General features: G+C 42.1%; 1 protein-coding gene across 2 annotated transcripts; it reads left to right on the top strand.

Annotated features, from left to right (window-relative positions):
- Positions 1–6617: 6617 nt before the first annotated feature.
- ccdc71 (coiled-coil domain containing 71) lies at positions 6618–23310 on the top strand. Of its 2 annotated transcripts, none has more exons than XM_061833464.1 (2): positions 6618–6775; positions 20818–23307. In XM_061833464.1, exon 2 carries the CDS (start codon positions 20828–20830, stop codon positions 21896–21898), a length of 1071 nt encoding a protein of 356 aa, XP_061689448.1. In that variant the 5' UTR covers positions 6618–6775; positions 20818–20827; the 3' UTR covers positions 21899–23307. The 2 variants fall into 2 exon arrangements, with proteins under 2 accessions (XP_061689448.1, XP_061689449.1); XM_061833465.1 differs by having other exon boundaries at positions 6632–7046; positions 20818–23310.
- Positions 23311–23666: the final 356 nt, after the last annotated feature.

Consider the following 23666-nt stretch of genomic DNA (forward strand, 5'->3'; position numbering starts at 1 on the left):
AATTAAATATTTTTATGGTTTCACAGTCATAATGGCCCTCTGAGGGTAAACCGTAAGAAATGAGTTTGACACCCCTGCACGACAATGTGCTAAATAGCTATAGTGTTATTTAGCTAGCTATGTATACAGCCAAATAGAAACTTTCCTGGTTGCCACAATTTAGCGAACAGCTCTGTGTCGTTATTTCAATTTGCAGAACAGCGTAGGTGTGGCAGAAGAATTTAAGGCGGAGGTGGGACTGGATCAGAGTTCCGCGATTAGCCCCTTCCTGTTTGCGGTACTAATGGATAGTTCTGACAGATGAGGTTAGACTGAAATCCCCTTGGACCGTGATGTTCGCAGATGATATTGTGATCTGCAGTGAAAGCAGGGAACAGGCGGAGGAACAATAAGAAAGATGGAGGTACGCACCGGAAAGGAGAGGAATGGCGGTGGGGGAAGAGTGAAGCTCCAGGGAGAAAAGATAGCGAGGGTGGACGACTTCAAATACTTGGGGCCAACAATCCAGAGCAACGGTGAGTGCGGTAAGGAAGTGAAGAAACGGGTCCAAACGGGGTAGAACAATTGACCCCTCCGTAGAAATTGCGTCATCCGCGTCGCTGACCAATCAGAGGCCAGAGATCTGCATAAACCACGCCCCTTGTTGGCGTCCGCCATTACCTCTGACAAAGTCGCATGGTCCAGTATAGCTTTTGTTAGCGTTTTATCACGTATTTGGGTTCCTTAACAATAGATATGGTTAAAAGGTGTAGTCACGGACTTTGTAATACTAACGACAGGTATCCTGATAGGCCATTTGATGGAGTTAAATTCGTACTCTTTCCAAAACCGAAGACCGACTAGGAAAAATGTCTTCGATGGATCAAACTTTGTGGAAGATCGCATGATCAACTGAATCCATCTAAAATCAACCGAAACAGATATGTTTGCACGAAGGTAAGCCCTATATTTGATTTTCAATACATGTCTCGTATAAATGAATTCGAAGTTCTTCGCTAGCATAACACTGCTGCGTGTGAACGATTGACACACGTATTCTTTGTTGAGCGATATTTAGCGATGATCGGACTGCACAAACGTTTCTCTTTGTTGGCGGCTAGCGAGTCCTAAAAGCCTTCGACGTGCACGAGACACCAAGACTGAAGGAATTGGATTGTCGTACTCGGTCGGGACTTACGTAGGTTCGGCACTAATTCAAGAATAATTATTGAGGGGAGCGCGTGACGTTACACAAAGAAAACGAGAGAAACAACTCGTAAATCAAGCCTCGCCTTCTTTTCCTTGATACGGCGGTTCACAAACATACAGATACAGATACGCATACAGATTTTGCACACAAGTGTGATAGGTAACACGAAAATAGGAAACTGTCAATGACGAATTCGTCTTTGGGTTATAATATATTATGTGGGTTCTCGGTCTTCCTCTGACTCCGGAAAGATCTCACACTAATATCAATGGTTTCTCCGTCGATATGCATGTAAATACCATTGAAATACCCCTCGTTGAAATACTTGAAGCCCTGCTGTGTGCTCTTCAACGATATTTCACTATTCGGTAAGAATGCGAGTGAAAAATCAGATGGTAAATCGGACAATTTCGCTCTCGTCTTTTCTTCCTGCGACACCATTTTTGCTAATTGTTTGTCTGAGGTTAGCAAGCGTGGGGTGACGTAACTTCAGGAGGCGTGGTTAAGTGCCCTGTACGGAGGGGTCAATTGGCGGAAGGTGTCTGGCCATCATTAGCTTGCTAACAGTATGCTAACTCACAACCGAGCGCCACAGCCAAGCGAAACAACGTCATTTCGCCCTTATATGGCGTGAGAGGAGGGACCTGCCGGCAGAAAGCCTTGTGATGTCACGGGCCTGTGTGTTAGCCCCGCCCCGAAATCAGGAAAATTCAAAGGGTGAAAACGATCCTTACCGCAACAATTCAGCAAAACATTGCGTCTTCGTATTTATTTTCAGCACTTCAAACCAAACAAGTTAATATTTCCTATGACAATAAATACAATATTACTAATTATTACTACTATTGTTATTATTATTATGAATACAATACATTTTGTACCTGTTTGTATGGTTAAAAAAGAAATACTGAATTTTTATCAAAATAAGTAAAAACAAACCCAATTTTTATTTGTTTTTTTTTTTTTTTTGCATGAGGCAGCAGACTGCATGCCTGGGAATCCAGATGTATTATGGGATTTGGCGGCCATTTTGTACCATCAGTATCCACGGTGAACATAAACAAAGCTGTGTCGTTGTACAGGCAAAGTCAGAATTTTAAAACCCGAGAAAGGGAAAGGAATTTACAGGTAAATCTTTCCTCATGAAATTTCACAAACATAATCACCACAGAGTTCTCGTATCGTGGTCCAAGCCGTGTATAGCGAATGTGCTACTTCCGATCTGTGACCATCTGTCACTAGTGACCCGGAAACAGTGCTCAAACTGAGATCATGTTTCTTTGAAAATTTTGTTCGGAAACTGAATTGGTCATAAACTGGGTCATTGTAAACTCAGGTTCTGGTGCGACATCAAAAAGACAAAGTATTATCAATCTATCCATTATCTGAGCTGCTTATCCTCAGGAGGGTCGGTCAGGGGGAGTGCAGGAACCGATCCTAGCGATCTTCGGGCAGGAGCCGAGGTACACTCTCAACTGGTTGCCAGGCCATCACAAATGCCAAAATATTAACGCTAAAATATCTGTGAGGCTTGTTCTCAAGGTTTTGGCGATACTGTACATACACTAAGTACCCGAAGATCCATATAATATATAATGTCAAAACTCAACTTTGGTGTCATTATTCTATAATTTTTTTACTCTTGGGTTTACATACAATATGGGATTTGGTCATAGCTGTGCACCACCGCCAACCCACCAAAAATCTCTTGAATTCCTGATTCCATTGTAACCAAGGACTTTTTGTAAAACCTCAAGATTTGCGCCAAATGTGGGTTTTACGTTGCCGATATCAACAAAGATATGGTCTTCTCCTCACATCACACCAACAGATACACGAGTCACACCTTACACAGTTAGTCATGCTCTTGACGTTAAGAAGTTTGCTCATCCAGAATGACCGAATTGCGCCGCCGTTTTTACAAAATTAGGAAGTTTACTCATAGAGGATTATGATTCTGTTGGATTAGGTGGCGCACTGCCCCACCAGAAGGTATAATTTTATGTCTTTGTGGTTGAAATATATCTGGCATCTTAAAGCCTTGGCCTTTGAAGTCACATTTCCTAGCAATTAATGTGGTTGGATGTTTGGTGAAGGTTATATGGGGCCGCAGGCGTAGAATGGCAGCCACATTCCGGTGGTACTGTCTGAGGTCCCCCCCCCCACCCCCCGTGCTGAAAAGTCCCCTTGTGATTAATGCGCATGTCTTACTAACAGGGAGAATTTGGGGTACGTACCAGACGGTTACTGGGAAATCCCCCGCTCTCATAGTTCCGCTTCTTCTACGTACAGGGAGCTAACATACGTTATATCGTAACCCTAACCCGAACGCAACCTTAAAACAAAAGTATACACATATCTGTACGCTTGCTGTATACGTCTTTCTGAGACATCCACAGCGAACATGAACACTCGGCGACAACTCGTCAAATGGCACACGTTGAAGAAGCATGGATGGGGATGTTTCAGCCTGGCCGGATGTTTACAAAATACCCACGCCATGTGCATTAATCACAAGAAAACTTTTCAGCACCGGGAGCGCTCAGACCGTCACACCGGCCGAGTGCCCCGGCCCGGGCAGATCCGGCTACACACGGGTTTACCACCTCCAGGGTGTGACTGAAGATTATATGAATAATGCGTTTTTAACGTGCGATATAAGTATAGTGCATTTTTATTACGTGTTGTGTTTGTGGTCTACGTTTGTAGGACTTGATGTTGGTGGGGCACTCTGCGACTTGCCCTGATAAGTCTGAACATTCGGGACCAGACATTCTTCTGTAACTGCTGTCAAAATGACAAAATATTATAACGCCCTCACATGTGGTTAAGGACTACACAGTCCTAGATGCACTTCAGTCGTTTTATTAATCTGAGCGTTAACAAAATGCACATTCACAAAAGAGCTGCTTGGAGCTGGCTCCAACTCACCTGTAGTCATTCCATATCCAGACTCCCTAACTTGATTCAATGCCCATCAATCTTTCATCAAGTCACCAGGCCCCTCCCATACTCAGAGTTGAGGCATTATACTCCACATTATAGCGTACATGTAATTCAGGTCAAGTTTATTTGTATTGCTCGCATTCACAAAAGTGTTGACAAGGGCTTTACTGGTCCGCAGTTGGCAATAATTAACAACATCCGATTAATCTAAACGAACCCAGTCAGGCAAGGAAAAACTCAAAACTCCGGCCAGTTCCCGAGGTTATACCCTGGGTCTCCTCTGGGTAGGACATGCGGCAGCTACCTCACTAGGGAGGTGCCCTTGTGGCATCCAAATCATATGCCCCAGCCACTTCATCTGGCTCCTCTCAATGCGGAGGATCATCGGTTCTACTCTGAGCCCCTACTGGATGACCGAGCCTCTCATCCTCTTTCTAAGGGAGAGACGAGACACCTTGCGGAGGAAACTAATTTGGGCACTTGTATTTGACCCAGAGTTCGTGACCATAGGTGAGGAGAGGAACCTAGATCGACTGGTCAATTGTGAGCTTCCACTTTTGGTTTAGCTCCTTCTTCACAACAATGACCGATACAACGTCCGCATTACCGCAGATGTGGCACTGATTTGTCCATCAATCTCTGGTTTCATTCTTCCCTTACTTGTGAAGAAGCCCCCAATATACTAGAACTCCTCCACTTGGGGCAGGATCTCATCCCCCGATCTTGAGAGGCCATAGAACCCTTTTCCGACTGAAGAACATGGTCTCAGACTTTGAAGTTTTGATTTTTATTCCAGGGGGTTCACACTTGGCTATGAACCGCTCCTGTGGAAGTTGGAGCAAAAAGTAGAGATGTAATACCGAGGCCACCAAACCGGACTCCCTCTACACCTTGGCTGCCCCTAGAAATTCTGTCTATAATAGTTATGAAAAGAATCCGTGGCAAAGGCCAGTCCAACACTCACCCGAAACAAATCCGACTGACCCAATGCAGACCAATCTGACACTGGTCATACTGGGACAGAACGACCAATTGCCTTTGGTACCCTGGACTCCTGAAGCACCTATCACTCGATACAAGTGAATAAGAAAGTGATGGATTGACTTTTTGCTGAACAGCAACAGTACCACCAGCTGACTCTGCAGTGCAGATTTTACAATGGATTGTTTTGTAAACTTGAACCAGAGACACCATGGTTTGATTTGTAACAAGATACGAGTGAATGGGGCAGTCCCAACTGTTGAACTACTTGAGCTTCTCCCTACCGTCACACTGTCATCAGGTGCTGTGTTCGGCAGTGACATGTCACCAGCAACGAGGGTAAGTTGACAAGTATGCTTATTTCTGTGATTATAGTCCACAATAACCATTCACTTTTGAAGTTGTGCCTCCTAACGTGATTTTACATGCTATAAGCTATCACCCCCTCAGTATGTCTGATTCCTTTTGGCGCATCCATTCGACACGCATCTCATGACTGAGAGGTGGCTCTTCTTTTTCAAGTTTTTAAACCGGATTTTATATACTAAGGGATTTTTTTTTTACATTTTTATGTTTTCATTCAAAGGGCAGCATGGTGATGACTGATTAGAGCATCTGCCTCACATTTCTGAGGACTGGGGTTCAAATCCTGGCCCTGCGTGCGTGCAGTTTGCGTGTTCTCCTCGTACCTGCCTGGGTGTTCTCCGGGAACTCTGGTTTCCTCCCACAACCAAAAAAATATGGATTAAATTGAGGCTCTAAATGGCCCCTAGGTGTGATTATGAGCGCAAATGTTGTCTCTATGTGACGTCCGATTGCCTGGGAACCAGTTCAGGGTGTACCCTGCCTCCTGCCCGAATATACCCGGGATAGGCTCCGGCACTCCCGCGTGCCTTGTGAGGATAAGCGGCTCAGTTAAAGGATGGATTGATATTTATTCAATTTTGGCAGGCGTGCTAACATTTCTTCTCTGTGGTGTATTGAATTTACATATAAATTTAAAATTAACATTTTTCGTGGGTTAGGTTCCTTTTTGAAATTATAGAAATCTTTTAAAATGTTTTAAAACGATCTAGTACCATAAAAAGATAATGACAACAGCAGTTTTGATTTTTCTTTGTGAGCTTGATGTGGTGGGGCACTGCCCCAACGTGTCCAAAAACGTATAAACATTTTCTTGATACCAAAAAATTTTCGACCTCCCTCATGTCAGCATCTTTCCATAATGACCAGCTATATTAAAATTCGACAATATTATAGCTAAAAGTAGCTATGAAGCTTGTTTTTCAAGGCTTGAGGCGACAAATACGAAAATAACCCAAGCCACGCCCTCCGAATATGACGTCAAGATTCAACGTTGGTGTCATATTTCCAGACTTAAATTTTTTTAAAAAACTTTACCATGTTGACGCAGACTACCACTATTTAACAATTGCAGTCACTGTATTTGGTCGTACTGTCGTCGGGGATTATTTGTGGATAATTCCCCACATTTGTCGGGCCGGTTCCCCACCCCCACCCTTCTGTGGCCTCTTGTCCCGCCCCCTCTCCTTTCTCCCCGGGTGCCTCCGTCAGCCGCTCCGCTCTCGTCGCAGCCATTTTACGGCGGAGCGTCAGCGCGGCGGCGACCGGAGGATGCCAAGACATCGCGGTTAAGAGGTAATTCCGCCTCGGGCCCGCTCATTTCCCCGTCGTTTGCTCGACCTTCACGTGTCCCGCTGGCTCCGTCAGCCGTAGCGAGCGTCAGGACGGGGTTCAGCTGACGGGGGCTGATTGCCCGGCCGGAGCCACACCACCGTCGCGGCCGCTCGCCACGGAGGAAAGCTTGACGCCCGCAAGTCCGTAGAACAGAAAAGGGACGCCCTTTGCCCAAGCTGGCAAAGTTTTTTTTTTTTTTTTTTTTTTTGGCGAGGCTGTCGGCGCGGAGCGGGTGAGCCTAAATTTTAACACTTTTCTGAAATTAACAATTGAGCGTCGGTTTTTCTGGCGCCAGCTCGATAGGGGGCCCCCGAGGGCTTAGTAGACATAATTTAGCGACGGGTAGCTAGCCTTTTGACAAGACGGACAAGTTTTATCTACACTAAAGCTGTCGGGAGTTTAAAACTAATCAAATGTCTTTGCCTTAAAACAAAACAAAACGGTATTTTAATATACGATACAGGGTGTCCTCAGTCTACAAACGAGATCTGTTCCTCCGCTGGCGACATAACCCACATTTCCGCGTAAGTCGGATTTCACCGTTAAAGTCGAAATTTACGATGACAGCTCCAGCACTTACATGACCCTTGTGAGAAAAAGCGGCTCAAAAATGGGTGGGTGTTGGTACTTCGTATAAAAATCTATAATACATTAAAATGAAAAAAATAAGATGCTGTACTTTCCATTAGTGCGAGAGGTGGATGGCGAAGAATGAAGGGAGGCTGCGCTTAGCGATAGCTAAGGAAGCATGTGCAGGTAGCCCTTGCTAGCTAGCGGTAAATTCTTCCTCAACGTCCTTGCCTTTCTGCGCTTTCAAAGTTAGAAAAATACGCCGTGTTTTTTCCCTTAATAAACATTAGGCTGATATTAAGCCAACGTTGATTCTGATCCTCAATCCATAACGTCAGTAATCTTTCTACCTTGGCAACGATTGGAGAATGTTGCTTGTTTTTTTTTTTCTAGTTTTCTTCACGAAAAAAAAAAGTTGCTTCGTGATCACTGCATCTGTCAGGGGCGAAACCCTTCACGTCCGCTAAAATATCGGCTTTGTTTGTAATAATAATTGCCACTGTCATCCGACTGAAGCCCAAGTCTTGACCGATGTTTGTCGGTGTTACTCTTTTCTCTGATCTTTTTTTTTATGTTAAGATTTGTTTCCATGGTAACTAGTTTCCGATCGGCTCGATCACAATTGCTAAAGAAAAAAAAACCTGCTTTCTTCTTTTGGGCCATAATGTGTAAAAAGGTGTGAGGAAAAGGCAAAATATATTCCTGGCGCACAAACCCAGATAAGCAATAGATTTCTGATGATGTCACCACAGTCCCAGGAGTCCCTTGTCCACCATTTTGAGTGTCTGAAGCAAGTTAGCGTCTATGTCAACAAAGCAAGAAGCCCCTTTCGTCCGATAATATGGGCCACACATGCGTAGTTTGGGGCTGTACTAATCGTGCTGAATCTGGGCAAACAAAGAGGTAGTATTTTGATATTCTAAAGGTCGTTGTCAACCAACGAAGTAATACTAAGCGACTGTCGACAAAGACAGGACCTATGGTTGTCGAGGATCAACCGAGCAAAATTTCTTCCTGATCCAACAAAGAGAAACCATAAAATTTGCTCGAATAATTTCGTAACACGTAAAGTTTTCAATTAAATACTTGAGGCAACAAGGAATGAATAAATTATGTGTTCTACGCAAAGGTATGACAGAGAATTCTTTATTATAAAGACTTTAAGAGAAAAAAAATCGACTTATATTTGTAACTGCAGATGGTGGTAACCAGTATGACCTCTCTTCTATAACTGTCTTGCTATCCCGTAATTTTACTGAAGCCTCGACTGCAAAAAGAAGGTCAGGCACTTCTCCAAGACCGGCCATAGAGGTACAATGACCGGAGAGAAAGCAGCCATCTTTTTGGGATATGATCCAGGGACGTAGTAGTGGATCGGTAGACCTCTGAGAATGTCTTAGTCGAGCCGCCATTACACACTGATTACCGATCACCCGTTGCCGTACATCTTGAACCCACCCGCTTACAAAGTCATTGTAGGCTTGTAGAGACTTGTAATCCTTTAGTTCATCAAAGATTTATGCGCTCACAGATTTCCCGAGATAATTCACGATATCGGATATGTAACGTCAGGGTAGCCTTCCGCATCGTCACTCCAGTCGCTTGCTTGCAATTCATATGGATCTTTCCCGCCGGCGTCCTTCAATTTATCCCAAGTATCTGGATTTGCTTAAAGCGTCAAACATGTTTTTGTCCACTACGTTTGCATTTGCTTTAAACGATGTCAACTTTGACACCAAACGGAAAAATTAACGATAGAAAAAAAACTTCACGCTTCACCATTCTCCTAGGTTCTCTGAACTCCAAGACACACAGTGTGGCATCCGTTGCAAGGCGTAATGGGTAATCAGAAACCTATCCATATGCAGTAGCTAAGCGGAAACACTATGGTGCTGGAGACAAAATGGCGAACGATACACGGGCGCGATAAAGTTGAAACGTTGTAGGTCGAGGATGTTGTAACCCGAGGTCTCCCTGTGTGTTATTACACGTAGGAGGAGCATTGTCACTAAACCAGTTCAAAATGCCAGAACAAAATGGCCACCTGTGTTCCAGATGGTTAGGGTTTTATTCATCAAAGACTTGATGCTGGAAGAGTTCCAACGTGTGTGTTTTTGAAACTTTAATGTATTTTTGTTTATTATGCGTAAAAACAACGGTGTTGCAGACCTGAAGCTATATGCTTGAACAAAATGGCCGCCCTTGTACCCAATAGGGTTACAAATTGTAGTGTTTTCAAAGTTGGAAACTTTCTATGGAAGTTGACAAGAATTTATGGAAATGGTTGGCACTCAACTAGGAATTTACAAAATTGAAGCTTGTCTCTCAAGAGAGAACTAGTTTGGGAAAATATATTTTAGTTAAATATCTAACAAAACAACTTAATGCCCTACTGCAAGTGCAGTGTACCTGCCTTACCAGGGCCCAGAGTTCAACGTTTTTCGATTTACGATATATGGCTTGGTTGTTTGTCTTTTTGTAGCAACGTGACAGGATAAAGTCTGTCAAAATGTTGAGTCTGGCTGGAAAGTCTGCAAAGTACGACTCTGAAAGAATTTTAATGAGTGGGTTGGTTTTGCAAAATGTCCTCCTTTTTTAATTTGTGTGATTATTGACCATAGCATAGCTGGTCATAAACGCCTCTCAAATTGGAATAAAATGCTAAAACATTATGGAAGTAAATATGTGCCACCAGGATTTGAATTTGAAATGTAAATTGGTCATATTTTCAATCGTTGTATTTCAGTGTAACTTTTCAATGTTAACAATTCAACTGGACACCCAGCCAATCCATTTACGCTTTCTTAGTATGTGACGTCACGTGACTAAGAAAGCACAACTGCGGGGCTGGGTGTTTGGTTCTGACCTCAAGTAACCCTCCCTGGTGGCACAGACTATGAATTTTAGACCGCGAATTGTAGCCAATTGAATTTCAGACAGCGAATTGTAGCCGGGCACATATTTACTTCCATAAGGCAAGTCCAATGCAAAACTTGTTCTCTACTAGCCTAAATGCCATGTTAGGCCCGACAGATAGAGTGAGGACTATTATCAATGTTGGAGTCCAGCCCACGCTTTGCCAAGATCTTCTTCCCTTTCCCTCTTCGTCTGAAACCACTGTCCACTAAGACACCCCTCCTCCACATAGATAGAATCTTATCTGCAAGTCTGACTGATATCTGCAGGGTCTTTTCCAGAAAAACTCAGACCCGTATGGAAATCAAGCATTGTTCATCCTTGTAATCACAAGGGACAGAAAGTAGAAAGACAAAAAAGTAGAACTACAAATTTAGGGATGATAAAATGTGAATCTAACAAACCATTGTCTCCAATTATCTCTTGCTAATTTCAAGACTTGACGCCATTTTTATCTGCCTGATTGGATCGGACGATGATTGGCCTTTTTTGCAGATCGGTTTTGTTGCCATTTGGTGATCCGATCAGTGATGTCACCAGTCGGCTCTGAGAAAGACATTTACTCTGCGTCGTTGTTGTGGATAGTATATCTGAACCCACTTGGATGGGAGAGAGGAAACTGCTAATCGGTTATGGTTTTTTTAAACTCGCTCATCAAGCTTACGTGTTTCTCCTCAGCTGTATCATTTCATCGCTTTGACAGGCTCAAATTCCGAGACTTGGAAGTGTTAGTATTTTCTAACGTGTCATTTCCCCCCCAAATCTCATTTTAACTAGCGGAAATGGAACATTATTGGTCAGGAGTTTGGGGAGTAGAATAGATCATGTACTTTAGCAATCAATTTTTTTTTTTTTTTTTTTTGTTCCGAATTTGTTACAAAGGATTTTAGAGGTGTTTTAGTTTTAATTTATATTTTTTTATTCCACAAAAATGGCAGCCACTTGTCACTTTGCTGCGTTTCCTTTGTGTGGTGTGTGAAATTTTGAGGTACGAGCACGTTTCAGACACGCCTCTGCTTGAGTGAGATTAAAACAAAACTAAACGTGTCATTACGGTACTGCAATACCCTTGCATGTCGGCAAGGAGAGTTATCTATTTTGCATGGATGTCTGGTTATGGCTAAACAAAATGTTTAGATTTGTACTTATTTCAAATGGTTAAGGTATAATCTCAAAAACCCAACACAAATAACAGTTCCATTGCAGTGCTATTGCTAAACTGATCTGAAATGCCAGTACAAAATTAACACATGTTCCAGCGTTCCACCAACCGGAAAAACAGTTCCCGTGTTTTATTTTTTGAATTGTTACTCATTTATATTCCGAAATGATTTGATATAATTACAACTATTCAAGATGGTAGCACAAAACAGCCACCTAGCTTCCCAATGGACCAAACGCAAAAGTAGTTGCGAAGTCTTTGCTTTTTAACGACACAAAATTGATTTTAAATGCCAGAACAAAATGTATGGAAGTAAATAAGTCCCACCAGGATTTTAATTTGAAATGTAACGTGATCACATTTTCAATAATTGTATTTCAGTGTATCTTTTCAATGTTAACAATTCAGCTGGCTACAATTCGCTGTCTGAAATTCACCGTCTAAATTCAGTGTTAATAGGGGAGGTTACTTCAGGTCAGAACCAAAGACCTAGCCAATCGCAGTTACGCTTTCTTTGTCATGTGACGTTACATGCTAAGAAAGCGTAACTGGATTGGCTGGCTGTTTGGTTCTGACCTGAAGTAACCCTGCCTGGTGCCACAGACGGTGAATTTCAGACAGCGAATTTTAGCCGTTTGAATTGTTAACATTGAAACGTTACACTGAAATCCAACTATTGAAAATGTGATCACTTTACATTTCAAATTCAAATCCTGTTTTCTGTGGCAGTTCAAATCCTGGTGGTACTTATTTACGTCCGTAAAAATCCCCCATGTTCCAAATGGTTGAGCTCTTTTTGCATACAACAAACATGAATACAAAATTGTAGTCGTTTTTGCCATTATTTCAATTACAAGAAATCGCAGTGCTATCACTATACCAATTTTATATGCCAGAACAAGATGGCCACCTGTGTTCCAAAATGGTTGAGCAAACGTTTAAACGTGAAGCGATTAAACGTGAAAACACTTCCGATGTTTTTAAATTGTCATTTTAGTTAATTCGATGTACTCAAAATGACAGCGCTATCTCTAAACCAATTAGAAATTCCGCAGGCTATTGCCTGAGGTTGTGTTCAAAATGGTTGAGCTATTGTTTTTCAGAAACTAAATGCTAAAAAATGATTTTTTGAAATCGGTGCGCTACTCATTTATATTGCGCAGATAGCCAAGCAATCATTAAATCAATTTTAAACCCCATAATGTAACAGCCACGTGTTTCAAATGGTTCACTCGGTGTAGTTCAGAGACCAAACTTGAAAACAGTTACAATGTCTTTTCAAATCAATTTTGTATTCATTAATTAATAAACAGCGCTATCAGAAAATCGAATTTAAAAGATAGAAGAAATTTGCTGCCTGTCGTAGAAATGGTTACACTGTTCATTTTTGGTGGCCAAACTTCCAAAATGGTTCCGAAAAAATCGAATGTTTGTCTGTGAGGAGTGCTGCGGTGAAAGCGTAAATTTCTGGAATGGTGCAATGTGTTTAGTAGTTGAAAATTATTATCCATATAGATTGTATATTGTCCGTATATCATAGGCAGATTCTTAAGAGCGTTTCCCCTTTGGCTGTTTTGCGTGAAAGGTACCGACACGGAATGGGGGGGCTGTGAAATCCAAAAGCTCACACTCACTTCCCCCACTCTTTTGTGTTAAAATCTGGAGGCAGGATTCCCTGGAGGCTGTGTGAAAGGTGGCCCCCGTTTGCAGTAATGTTCGCCCTCGCTTGGTTATGTGTGACAGCTGCAGGCTGACAAATGGTCAATCAAATGGTGTGAAAACCTCCTGTGGATTTAATGGTAGTTTGCTCCACAATATTGATCGTCATTAAAAAACAATTGTCACTTAACTGTACGTAGAGCGACTCAAATTGTAGCTCCAAATAAACAAGGGGAAAAAAATTACGATGCGACGGCGAGTAATGCGAAAAATGCATTTTTTCGGGGCACTCCTCTGTAGAGGTGTCATTATAGATTTTTAGAATCATTGTTGCTATTTATTATTAATCAAATAAGAATTGCTTGCCCTCCCCTACACACACACTATTAATACTTATTTTTAAAAAGACTAGCTTGGATTATGTTCTTATTTATGAGGAACTTATACTTCATTTTGGTACACGGTATACAGTACAAATTTGGTGTACAGAATTTAACAGCAAAAAACAAATGGTTACCAGTCACTAGTCACTGTGATTACTTGCAAATCTGCAGTCGAGCAGGAAAAATCACGCACGTAAAATTTGTTACGAGTAGAAATAGAAATTGAAAGACGTCTCTTATTTTGTGTAGTCTTGAGTGATGACTAAGCTGCGCCACTACGCAATTGCGCACTTGTCGCATACTCTCAGGTCACATGAAAACCGATCCAGCGCCGTGAACCCCAGCCTGTTTATTTTATTTATTTTTTTTTAACACGGAAGCACACTGTCTCTAACAACGAGCTCCTGCTCAGTCTACTTCTACTTCCTAGTTTACCTGACACCGCCCCCCTCTGCTCTTAAAGGGGTACACTCATAGTTACAAACGGACCACACACCCGCAGCTTTATATCTGCGGGCATGACTGGTGGACCACACCGTAACTTTATACCTGCGGGCATGACTGACCACACCCGTACATTTTTTTCAAATGTGAGTGACTGGAAGTCACGACTAGCATTAGGATGTTAGCTATCAGCATGTTAAGTAAAAAAACAGTCTTAAAGATCACTTCCAGATGGTCTTTTGTAATTTTTGTCAAATTGTATCGTTGCCATAAAACATTGCCTCCATATGGAATAAATGTTGTAACACGTGGGTTTCGCCGCTGCAAACATGGTTCTGAGTAGAACATTTTCAAGTCAACTTGAAAGAGTTATTTGATCGCTCTGTCTTTCTTTCTCTCTCTGTACCTTTTCCGGATGACACGTCGCTACTTTTTTCCAGAAATGTGAACCCTGCGTCATATCTAATGATGCGAATGGATATTTATTTTTTATTGCTAGCGGCTATCAGTTGAACGTAAACAAAATTTGATTCAAACTTAATGGGTATAACATGGCCGTCCCCTATAATGCAGTTGAGTTTGGGCATGTGTAGATGCCTCCAATGTGTAGTGGAAGAAGACAACTACGTTTAGCGTACATAGAAGGAAGAATCTACCTCAAGGGCACATAGAAGAAGAATTTTCCTCAAGTACATGAAGAAGAAGAAGACTACCTCAGTTGTGCGTAGAAGAAGACTAAGCTACCCCGAGCTTGCGTAGAAGACTGAGCCTTTTAACTGGCATGTTACCATCATCGTTTGGAAACAAGGTATAGAAACATTTACAAAGTCTTTCTGTATAAATATCATATTTCACAATGTACCAGTACGTATGTATCTTATCAATTACATTCTATGTCTTCCCCTAGTCCTAATCCTAAATCAACCTGCCACTGTACTTGAATTAAATCTGGTTGTTTCAGTTAGGATGATGCTGTGTTTTCAGATTTTATATATTAAAGAACTCATTTTCATTTTTTTATTTTTGTAAATTAATGGTTTATTCTCACAATTAATTTTAATTCTTTGAAAATTCCTGGAATGGCCTAGTATTGACTTAAAATGGAAAATTGGATCATGGCTACCAAAATTTGGTTTGCTGCTTTATGCCTTGAAAGGTAGATCGGATTTAGATTTACTCCTTTTCGAGCTGTAGCCCCACAAATAGGCACAAACGGTAGCGCTAGCATTTATTTGCCCGTGCCTTTCAGAAGGAAATTGCTGAACCAGGACTTTCTGGTGTCTCATTTAGATAATCAGCCAGTGTCTGGGACGGCGACAAAGGAACAGGGACAGTGACGTGATGCTTCCTGCTGTATAGCATTAGCGCTGCAACAATTACAATAATCAAATAAATTGAATAATTGGCATTTCAAAGCTTCGCAGGTTATTTTCTAGATGGACCTTTACTGCAGAGGCACGCACCACTCCGTAGATCCGAATAAGTGGGAAAGAATGTGTAAAAGACAGTTTGAACGTTTGTTTTATTGAACCAATATTTCAATAAACATTCCTATACATGAGCCACAACTGATGGGCAGTTAACAGCCAGTCGCTAACTTGAGCGCACAACACCCAAGTCTACGTTCATTGCCTAACGCCCATGTCACTCACCGGATGTGATGATGATGGCGCCCGCAAGTTTGAAATGAATAAAACTGCCACCTTACACGCACATTTAGTTTTTTAATAATGTAAAAATAAAGTTGAGACATTTGATCCATGGAATAGTTTGAATTAGATTTTACGCCGATCTGATCGCCAACAGCCGATAATTAGCATTTTAATGCTGAACGGCTTTGTAATTCATCCATCCGATCAATGGTGTCATTGATCAACCCCGCAAAAGACATTTACTCCACGTCGCCGTCGTGCACCGCTCCAAAAGCTAGTTAATTTTTAGCCTTGTCACGGGTCCTGTGGCGTCATACTGTAACTGTCTGACTCCCAATCTTTTTTTTTTTTTTTCCAATCTTGTCTGTGACAAAAAAAAAAAAAACATTCAGTGGTGTGGGACTTTTTCACGCCGCCTCAGACGTGCAATGCATGGATCAGACTACAAGACAAATTATCATTCACAATTGCACTATGTTAGATTACTGCAATAAAATCTTGTATTCCAATACCACCACATTCTGTATAATGGCGTCTTGGATGGTCAGCGTCAAAGAGGCTTTTGATTTGACTGCCAGTTTTGCCCAGACTCGTATGTGCCTTTCAATCTGAGCTGGTTTGGAGCTAGCGCCAAGTGCACGGCTTCTTTTTATGCATATTTGAGGCATAGTCGTAAAACTGGTTTCATTTTCCTGTGCCTTTCAGATGGAACTCGCCAAAGTGTGACTTGGCAGTCCGATTCATTTAGATAAATAAGGATGCCTCAATCACATCTTTTGCGCCCGAGAGTTCAGAGTCCACACCACTTGATTTGGAGTAACTGTGGATACGGAGTACTGATATGATAACTCTACAATGCATTCTGTGTTCCTATTCTTTTAGATTTTATTTTTTTTTTAAAGTATCCCGACATGATAGTTTTTTTTATATGGTTATTACCATCTTGTCACACTGGAATCACCCTCATTAAAAACCGTCCAAATGACTGTTGTTGGCAGGTAAATTCCGTCTACAGTGGTACCTCTACTTACGAATGTCTCTAGTTACAAAAAAAATTCCGGTTACAAAACGCCTCCCCGGAACAATATTGTCTCTAGTAACGAAGGAAACTCGGGATACAACAGGAAAGAATAAGCGTATAATTAGCAGCCTCCAAATTCCACTGAAAGTAAACATCCTGTGTCTTCGTTTCTGTGGCGCAATAGATCTGCTCTCCCTTTATCTGTGCTAGCTATAACTTTTTTTCTCATTTACTAAATTGAACTGGGGCTGTGAATTCAACATAAGAGTAAGTAAAGTATTATATGTTCAAATAAAGTGCTTGGTTTCAGATTTTCAATCAATTTTCAACACTGCTCATCCGGGTTGGAGATGCAGGGTGCTGGAGCCTGTCCCAGCTAACTTTGGTAGAAAGGTGGACTACACACTGAACTGTGTAGTCGTAGTCAGTCGCAGGGCACATATAGAGACTGATAATGATTTGGACTCTCATACGCACTGCCAGTGGGAACTAAACTGACAGCACCAAAGCTTGGCGAGTGTACCACCACATCACCAAAAAAACAAGAAAATACAGATACTTCTTTATATTTGGACCTTATGTGGTAGAAACCAAATATTGCATTGTCAAAATGCATTGTACAGTTGAAACCAGAAATTTAAATAAACATTTCATTTTTTGTCTCAGTGTCTGAAGTCAAATCAGAATTCCAAAAAAAAAAATCTGGTTTAAAGTCAGTCAGGTTCACCAAAATTATTACATTTTGTTAAAAGCCACAATAATGTTTTTTTTAGAGAATTTTACATTTTCTTTGAGGTTAAAAGTTTACATTCACAAAAAGCAGAATTTCTTTGAAGAACATGGGGAAGCCCAGATGATGAGCTCCTGATGGGTAAACTGACAACATGTGAGTTAAGTGACGGCACACCCGGAGATGTATTTAAGGCCACACCTCAAACACTTAGTTTTCTTCTTTGAAATCATTGGAAGATCAAAAGAAATCACAGGAAATCAGGGTGCAATTTCCTGATATGGGGTGCAATTTCCAGATATTGGAAAGTGACCATCTGTTGAAAGAATCATACGCAAGTATAAACCTCATGGAAATGTCCAGCCATCACAAAACTCAGGAAGGAGATGGGCTCTCTGTCCCAGAGATTAAGGTGTTTTGGTCCAAAATGTGTGACTCAACCCCAGAACAACAGTAAGACTTTGTGAAGATGCTGGTAGGAAAGTGTCATTTTATTCACAGTGAAACGAGTCCTGCATCAACATGGGCTGAAAGGCAACTTGCCGGGAATGAAGTCATTACTCAAGAAACGCACACAAAAAAACTGATTGCAGTTCAGTTTGCAGAAATACATTAAGACAAAGATCTTAACTTCTGGAGACATGTCCTGCGGTATGATGAAACTAAAGTAGAGCTGTTTGGCCATATTGACCAACGTTGCATGTGGAGGAAAAAGCAGGAACCTTGTAGACCTGAGAACACCATACTAACTGAAGCATGGAGGTGGTAGTATCATGCTGTGGGGCTGTTTGCCTGCAGTAGGAACTGGAGCTCCATAAAATAGATGGCATTATGAAGAAAGAACATTACATAGAGATATTAGACATCTCAGGATATCATCTACGAAAGCAAAACTTTGGGGGAAATCGGTCTTTCAAAGGGACGGTGACCTCCAGCATACTGCCAGAGTGGTTGTCAATGTCTTGGAGTGGCCATCACAAAACCCTGATCTGAATACCATTTGAAAATTTGTGGGCAGTTCTGGAAAGTCATGTTTGAGCAAGGCAACTGACGAACAAACTCAGTTACAGGAGTTCTGTCAGGAGGAATGAGCTTGGATTCCAGCAGAATACTGTCAGAAGCTCGTGGGAGGTTACCCAAAACATTAGATCCAGGAAGGAAATGCTACTCCATACTAAGGAAATGTATGTTGATCTCAAAGAAAATTAAATTTTCCAAGAAATTTTCTAATTATTGGTGAATTCAATAATTTGGGTGATGCTGACTGACCTGAAACAGGAGAGATTTAGCTTATGACTTCAGACAGCAAGACAAAAAAATGAAATGTATTTTTGCATCGTGTAAGTAAGTAAGCTTCTGGCTTCAACTGTGCATCGAAGGGTTTTCCAGAATTTTAAGGTTAGCTTTTGGGGTGGGTTTTATACATGGGTGCCCATTGTACATTAGAAATGATGGTGGTTGGGTATCCACACCACTCTAGTGAGATTTGTCCGATCTAGCCTGTGTGTATGAACTGATGAATCCTACTCGTACAAGAGGCGAAATGTTTTCAAAGTTGGTGAGGCCAGCTGTGATCTATTCAGTGCCCCGAGATTGAAATGATATGGCTAAATGACATTCACAGGTTTTCAGTTCAATGCAGTAGTGGTTTAATCCGTGCTGGAGTTTACGTCAACTGACTCTGGGCGTGAGGTTAGCTACGCCCTAGACTGGGAGTGGATGGGCACCAGGGAACGTATAAACAAATAACCATTCGCACTCGTGATCGAATCTACGGGCAATTTAGTCTTCAATTAACTTACTGTGCATGCTTTTGGGATGCAGGAGGAAATTGTAGTTTCTATCGGATTTCCTTTTGCTTTGGCATCCTTGCGTACTTTGACTCTTCAATATTTGTATGGCTCATTGCAGGACGTTATCAGAATTCTTATTCAAGATGGCGCCTAACCAGGTGGTTCCCTCACTTACATGCTCTCTAGTACTATGTTTTTTAGGTTGTCTTTGGAGACACTACACGGCTTACACAGGGAAAGACTTGCTAAACATTAGGGATTCTACACCAGACTTTCTTTCACCAGGTTTTCACAAATGCACTCCGTTCCACCGGTGAAGTCGCTGAGATCTTTGGCATAAGGAGATGAAGGGAATGGAACAGATTGATGTATAAATAGTGCAATTAAATGAGACTACTCCAGGGAGTGCACAAACATTTAAGTGTCCTGGCGGAGATTCTGACTAATCTAAAATTCCTTGGTTCATCTGTGGCCAAATTGTTGCCTTGTTAGGATTAAAGAATAAGTTGCCCATTTTCTACGGCTTATGTTCAGGGCCTCTTTCAAGATATCCTATCTGACTTGGGGCAAAAGGTAGGTAGTCACTTTCTCTTTCAGTCACTTGCAGGGCAGGAATAAAGCTAGTGTCTTCTTCGATAACTTCTAGTAGATTCAACTGTTAGCACACTCAAATCGTAGCTCTGATGTAGCAAAGACGCACTTTTTTTCGCCATAACATTCTCTTGAGCACAGAGGGTTTCGAGTGCAACTCAAATCCCACAAACCGAATGCAAGTTCCTCATCTATGAGCATTTGATCCTGGACATTGTAGACCAGGACTACCTCAGGAACTATCTTGGACTCTGTAGACCATATATTTTTTTTTGTTCACCTCAGAATAAATTTAGGCCAGAAAGACATTCCAAAATGGTTTATTAGGTCCCAAATCAGGTGGACTCCTGACTAATTTCGCCAAGTAGCTCTGCTTTCGTCTTTGTTGTTCAAATCATTCAGTTACTCCCTGTCGTACTGATATGATATCCCTATCCCGGATTTGCTGATGAACATGAGCTGAAATGCAGGGAGGAAATGTGGCCTAGTATTTGTTGTGACCGAGCAGAGAATGAATGAACGTTGGATGACGGGCGTCTCCAATTGCTAGTTGTTTTGTAGCTAGTATTGATGACACATTTGGGCGAAGTAGTTATAAAATAATGCACGTGCTTCAAAGATGGGTTTTTTGTGTTTGTCTTGCGATTGTCGCCGAGGTTACCCTGAGACCTAATCTTTTTCAGACAATTCCACATGGTTCTAGTACACCGCCAGTAATACCAGTATAATTCAGTATGAGATGGCCTAGACCGGTTTCTTACTGATCTGGTTCTAGTGGCTCTCCTTTTGTGTCATAGCTGGATACACTCTTGTAGAGATTTGTACATGTTACTGTTCCAAATTCTGCAAGAACGGAAGAGTTTCACTTGGAGTCTCTCCAAAGCTGGGTATATGCTGTCAAACAACAAGTGAGGAGCTGTCAATCAGTCATTTCCCCTCTACTTCATTTTAAATTTGGGGTCGACGTTGACAATATCTTCATGGACTCTTTTCTTTGGGTGATCAGTTGAGTCGTCAATCTTTGGCAGAAGGTCATATGAATAGTGTTCAGTGATTTTCGTTTTCTTTGTTTTCCTGGCTAGGATTTCTTCAATGGCTGATGCAGTACAAAGTCCTGCGGTCGGCCGGCCGCTGGAATTTGCCAACGAGGAGCAGCGGGCGGTTCACTCCTGGTCCAGGATTGCATCGGCTGGGCATAATGTCCTCCTGGAGGCAGTGAAGATCCTCAGCCCCATGTCCCGGGATCTCTCCCACACTGAAGAGCTGGTCACCTTCTTGCAGGAGCTGAGCGAGGAGGGGCACAAGCCCACCGTGCTGCGAAGCAAGGATGTGTACAGGTACCGCTCATCCACAAACCAGCCCCTGACTGAGGACATGCTCAAGCCGCCTAGTCGGAATGTCAGACCGACGGCCAAGAAGCGGCGAAGGGTTCGTGTTAAGAAAAGAGAGGTACACCCTTCCTGGAACGTCTTGCGAAAGGGAAGCCCCAGAATCCATGGGGTTCGACCCCCTGAGTTACTGATGGACCACCATGCCATTGTCTACAGTAAGACACCCATTCGGACTTCGGAGAACTCGGAGGCACCTCCGGTGCAGTCGTGCCTCAGACTGACCAATATCAAAGGTCTGTCTGGTTGCCACACAGCCAGACTCCAGATCCAAACCACATGGGACTTGCCTTGTAAGACGCCCCCAACTGTCTTTTCGCGGAAGCAGCCCCCTCCAGCACTTTCAGGAATACCGTTGCAGCCTTCCCAGAATGGTGGTGGGGCGCCCACCAGAGCTGTGGCCTTGTTCAGCCAGAAGAGCCTGTCATGCCCCATCCGACTGGATGGTGCCCTAATTGGTGACTCTGCACCGGTATTCCACGCCAACGGCCGAGCTTTCCCACAGACTCACACGGAGCTCACCAGCAACGGCTGGGGGGGCAACGGCCTCCGGCAGAACGGACTAGGTCCGAAAGAACTGACTCATCCATCCCGCCAGAGAAACCGCTGGCGAGACAAGAAGCGCTTACGGTCGAAGGTGGTGAAGGTGGACGACTCGCGGTCAGTGGATGAAGCTCGATGGAAAGCGCAGAAAATCCTGCAGGTCAACCTTTCTCCTGTGATCCAGATCCGCCCACTCAACCACGTGCTGAGAGACTTACGATACCAGAACTGAAACCCAGACAGCCCATCCGAGCATACGTATTGTTTTATTAGTTAGTGTCTTACATCTATCCTTTTTACCCAGATACCTGTATGCAGCAGAATTGTTTCATGGGTTTTTCGTTTTTTGGCATTTGAGGTTGGGCAGGTCGCCCTGAAAGTTGGGATTCCTCCAAAGGCGTTAGAAGTAGGGAGTGGCTTTTCCTAGCGGGCTGGGAAATTACTTTCCGCTGAATGCTGCCAGAGTTTCTCCCGCTGCATAATTCTGTATTCCCGAGAGAGTTTTCACTTTTCCATTTTTCATGGTCTTTATACTTTTAAAACACCATTATCTCCATAGTATTGCCATGAAGAATCCCACAATTTGGTTCAAGGATGGAAGTTGACACTGTGCTGACGTAACAAATTGAGAACAAAGAGGTTGTGGCAGGTCTCCCAATAAAGCAAGTATACTAAATCCAAGGAAAATGTGAGTTGGTCTTCCTTTTTTTTTTTTTTTTTTTTTTTGCCATTGCTCGGCGCTAAAGGAAAGCATCGAGATCGATTTGAGCAGTGCTCTCCTGGCTGAGCGGATTGAAGTGTTGTCCTTCACAAAGTGTTCCTTTAAACAGACACTTGAGGTAGTATTTCAGACTGGACGGTAGTAGAATCCGTGTGTCATCTATTGCAGCAAAGAACTGCAGATGTGGAAAGCCAGGGTTTGATTGTCAACAGCATTGTTTTGTGAAAAACCTGAGCTGGGAACTGTCACAGTAAGGCATAAATTTGAAAGACGCGACTGTAGCACATCCTCTCCTACTTTCCCAAATTTTTGTACTCCACGACAAAAGTATTTGGATGGAAGTTTGAACAAAATTGCACTTAGACTTGTGATCTTGTTCCCATTTTTGACGGTGCTTCTTGTTCGACAATGGTGATCTGAAACATTCACAAGCAGAAACTCCCCAATTAAACCAAACAGTTTCAAGAGTCCAAAATTAAAAAAAATAAAATAAATTATCATTTCAGTAAAATTGTAATACAATTGTTGGTATTTTTAAGATGTTGGCCTACAGGAATGTCACATGCTTCTAATAGAACAACACTTCAAACCTCCAAAAATGCTGTTGGTTATTGCACATTTAAAACTGGAGGTGCGGAAGCTATTGAAAATGTTTGGAAATTTTTAAAAAATCTTTATGCTATAATTTATCAGATGTAAAGTTTCTTGCTGTCCGGACCGATATAACAGCATTTTCTGTTTTTGTTTTTTAATTCCCATGAAAGTCGGCAGAGTTTTGTGTTGTGTAAGGGTCTGTTTTGCGCAGCTCGCACAAAATTCTATTGTTCTTTTTTTATCTTTGTTCATCTTGTTTGTGAAAAATGTAAAAAAAAATTTCCTACGTGAGCTTTGAAAGTTTTTGTTCAATAAAAATTCTGAAAACCAGTAAGAAAATGTTTCGATTGTTAGCAAATGCCCTTCTTGTGCTACATTTCAGTATTTAAATATTGAAAATATCATGGTGTCCCTCAGGTCTCAGTCCCAGAAACCTTTCGGTTTCTGCTTTCACTGTTAGCATGGTGGTTTTACTTCCGACACCAATTCGCTTGGTCCTGGTTTCGTGAAAAAGTTTTTTGTTTTTAGTACATGATAGTCGTCACGTGTTATTCAACTAGTGACTGGAAAACGTTACGTCTCATAAAATTACTGACTGCTAATTGCCTTATACTTGTATGAACATTAGCGCTATGAATGAATCTGTGGTTATTTGAGTCCGCTCACGAGTTTGTAAAAAAAAAAA

The sequence above is a fragment of the Syngnathoides biaculeatus genome, chromosome 10 (genome assembly GCF_019802595.1).
Source record: "Syngnathoides biaculeatus isolate LvHL_M chromosome 10, ASM1980259v1, whole genome shotgun sequence".
In the NCBI taxonomy this organism is placed as follows: Eukaryota; Metazoa; Chordata; class Actinopteri; order Syngnathiformes; family Syngnathidae; genus Syngnathoides; species Syngnathoides biaculeatus.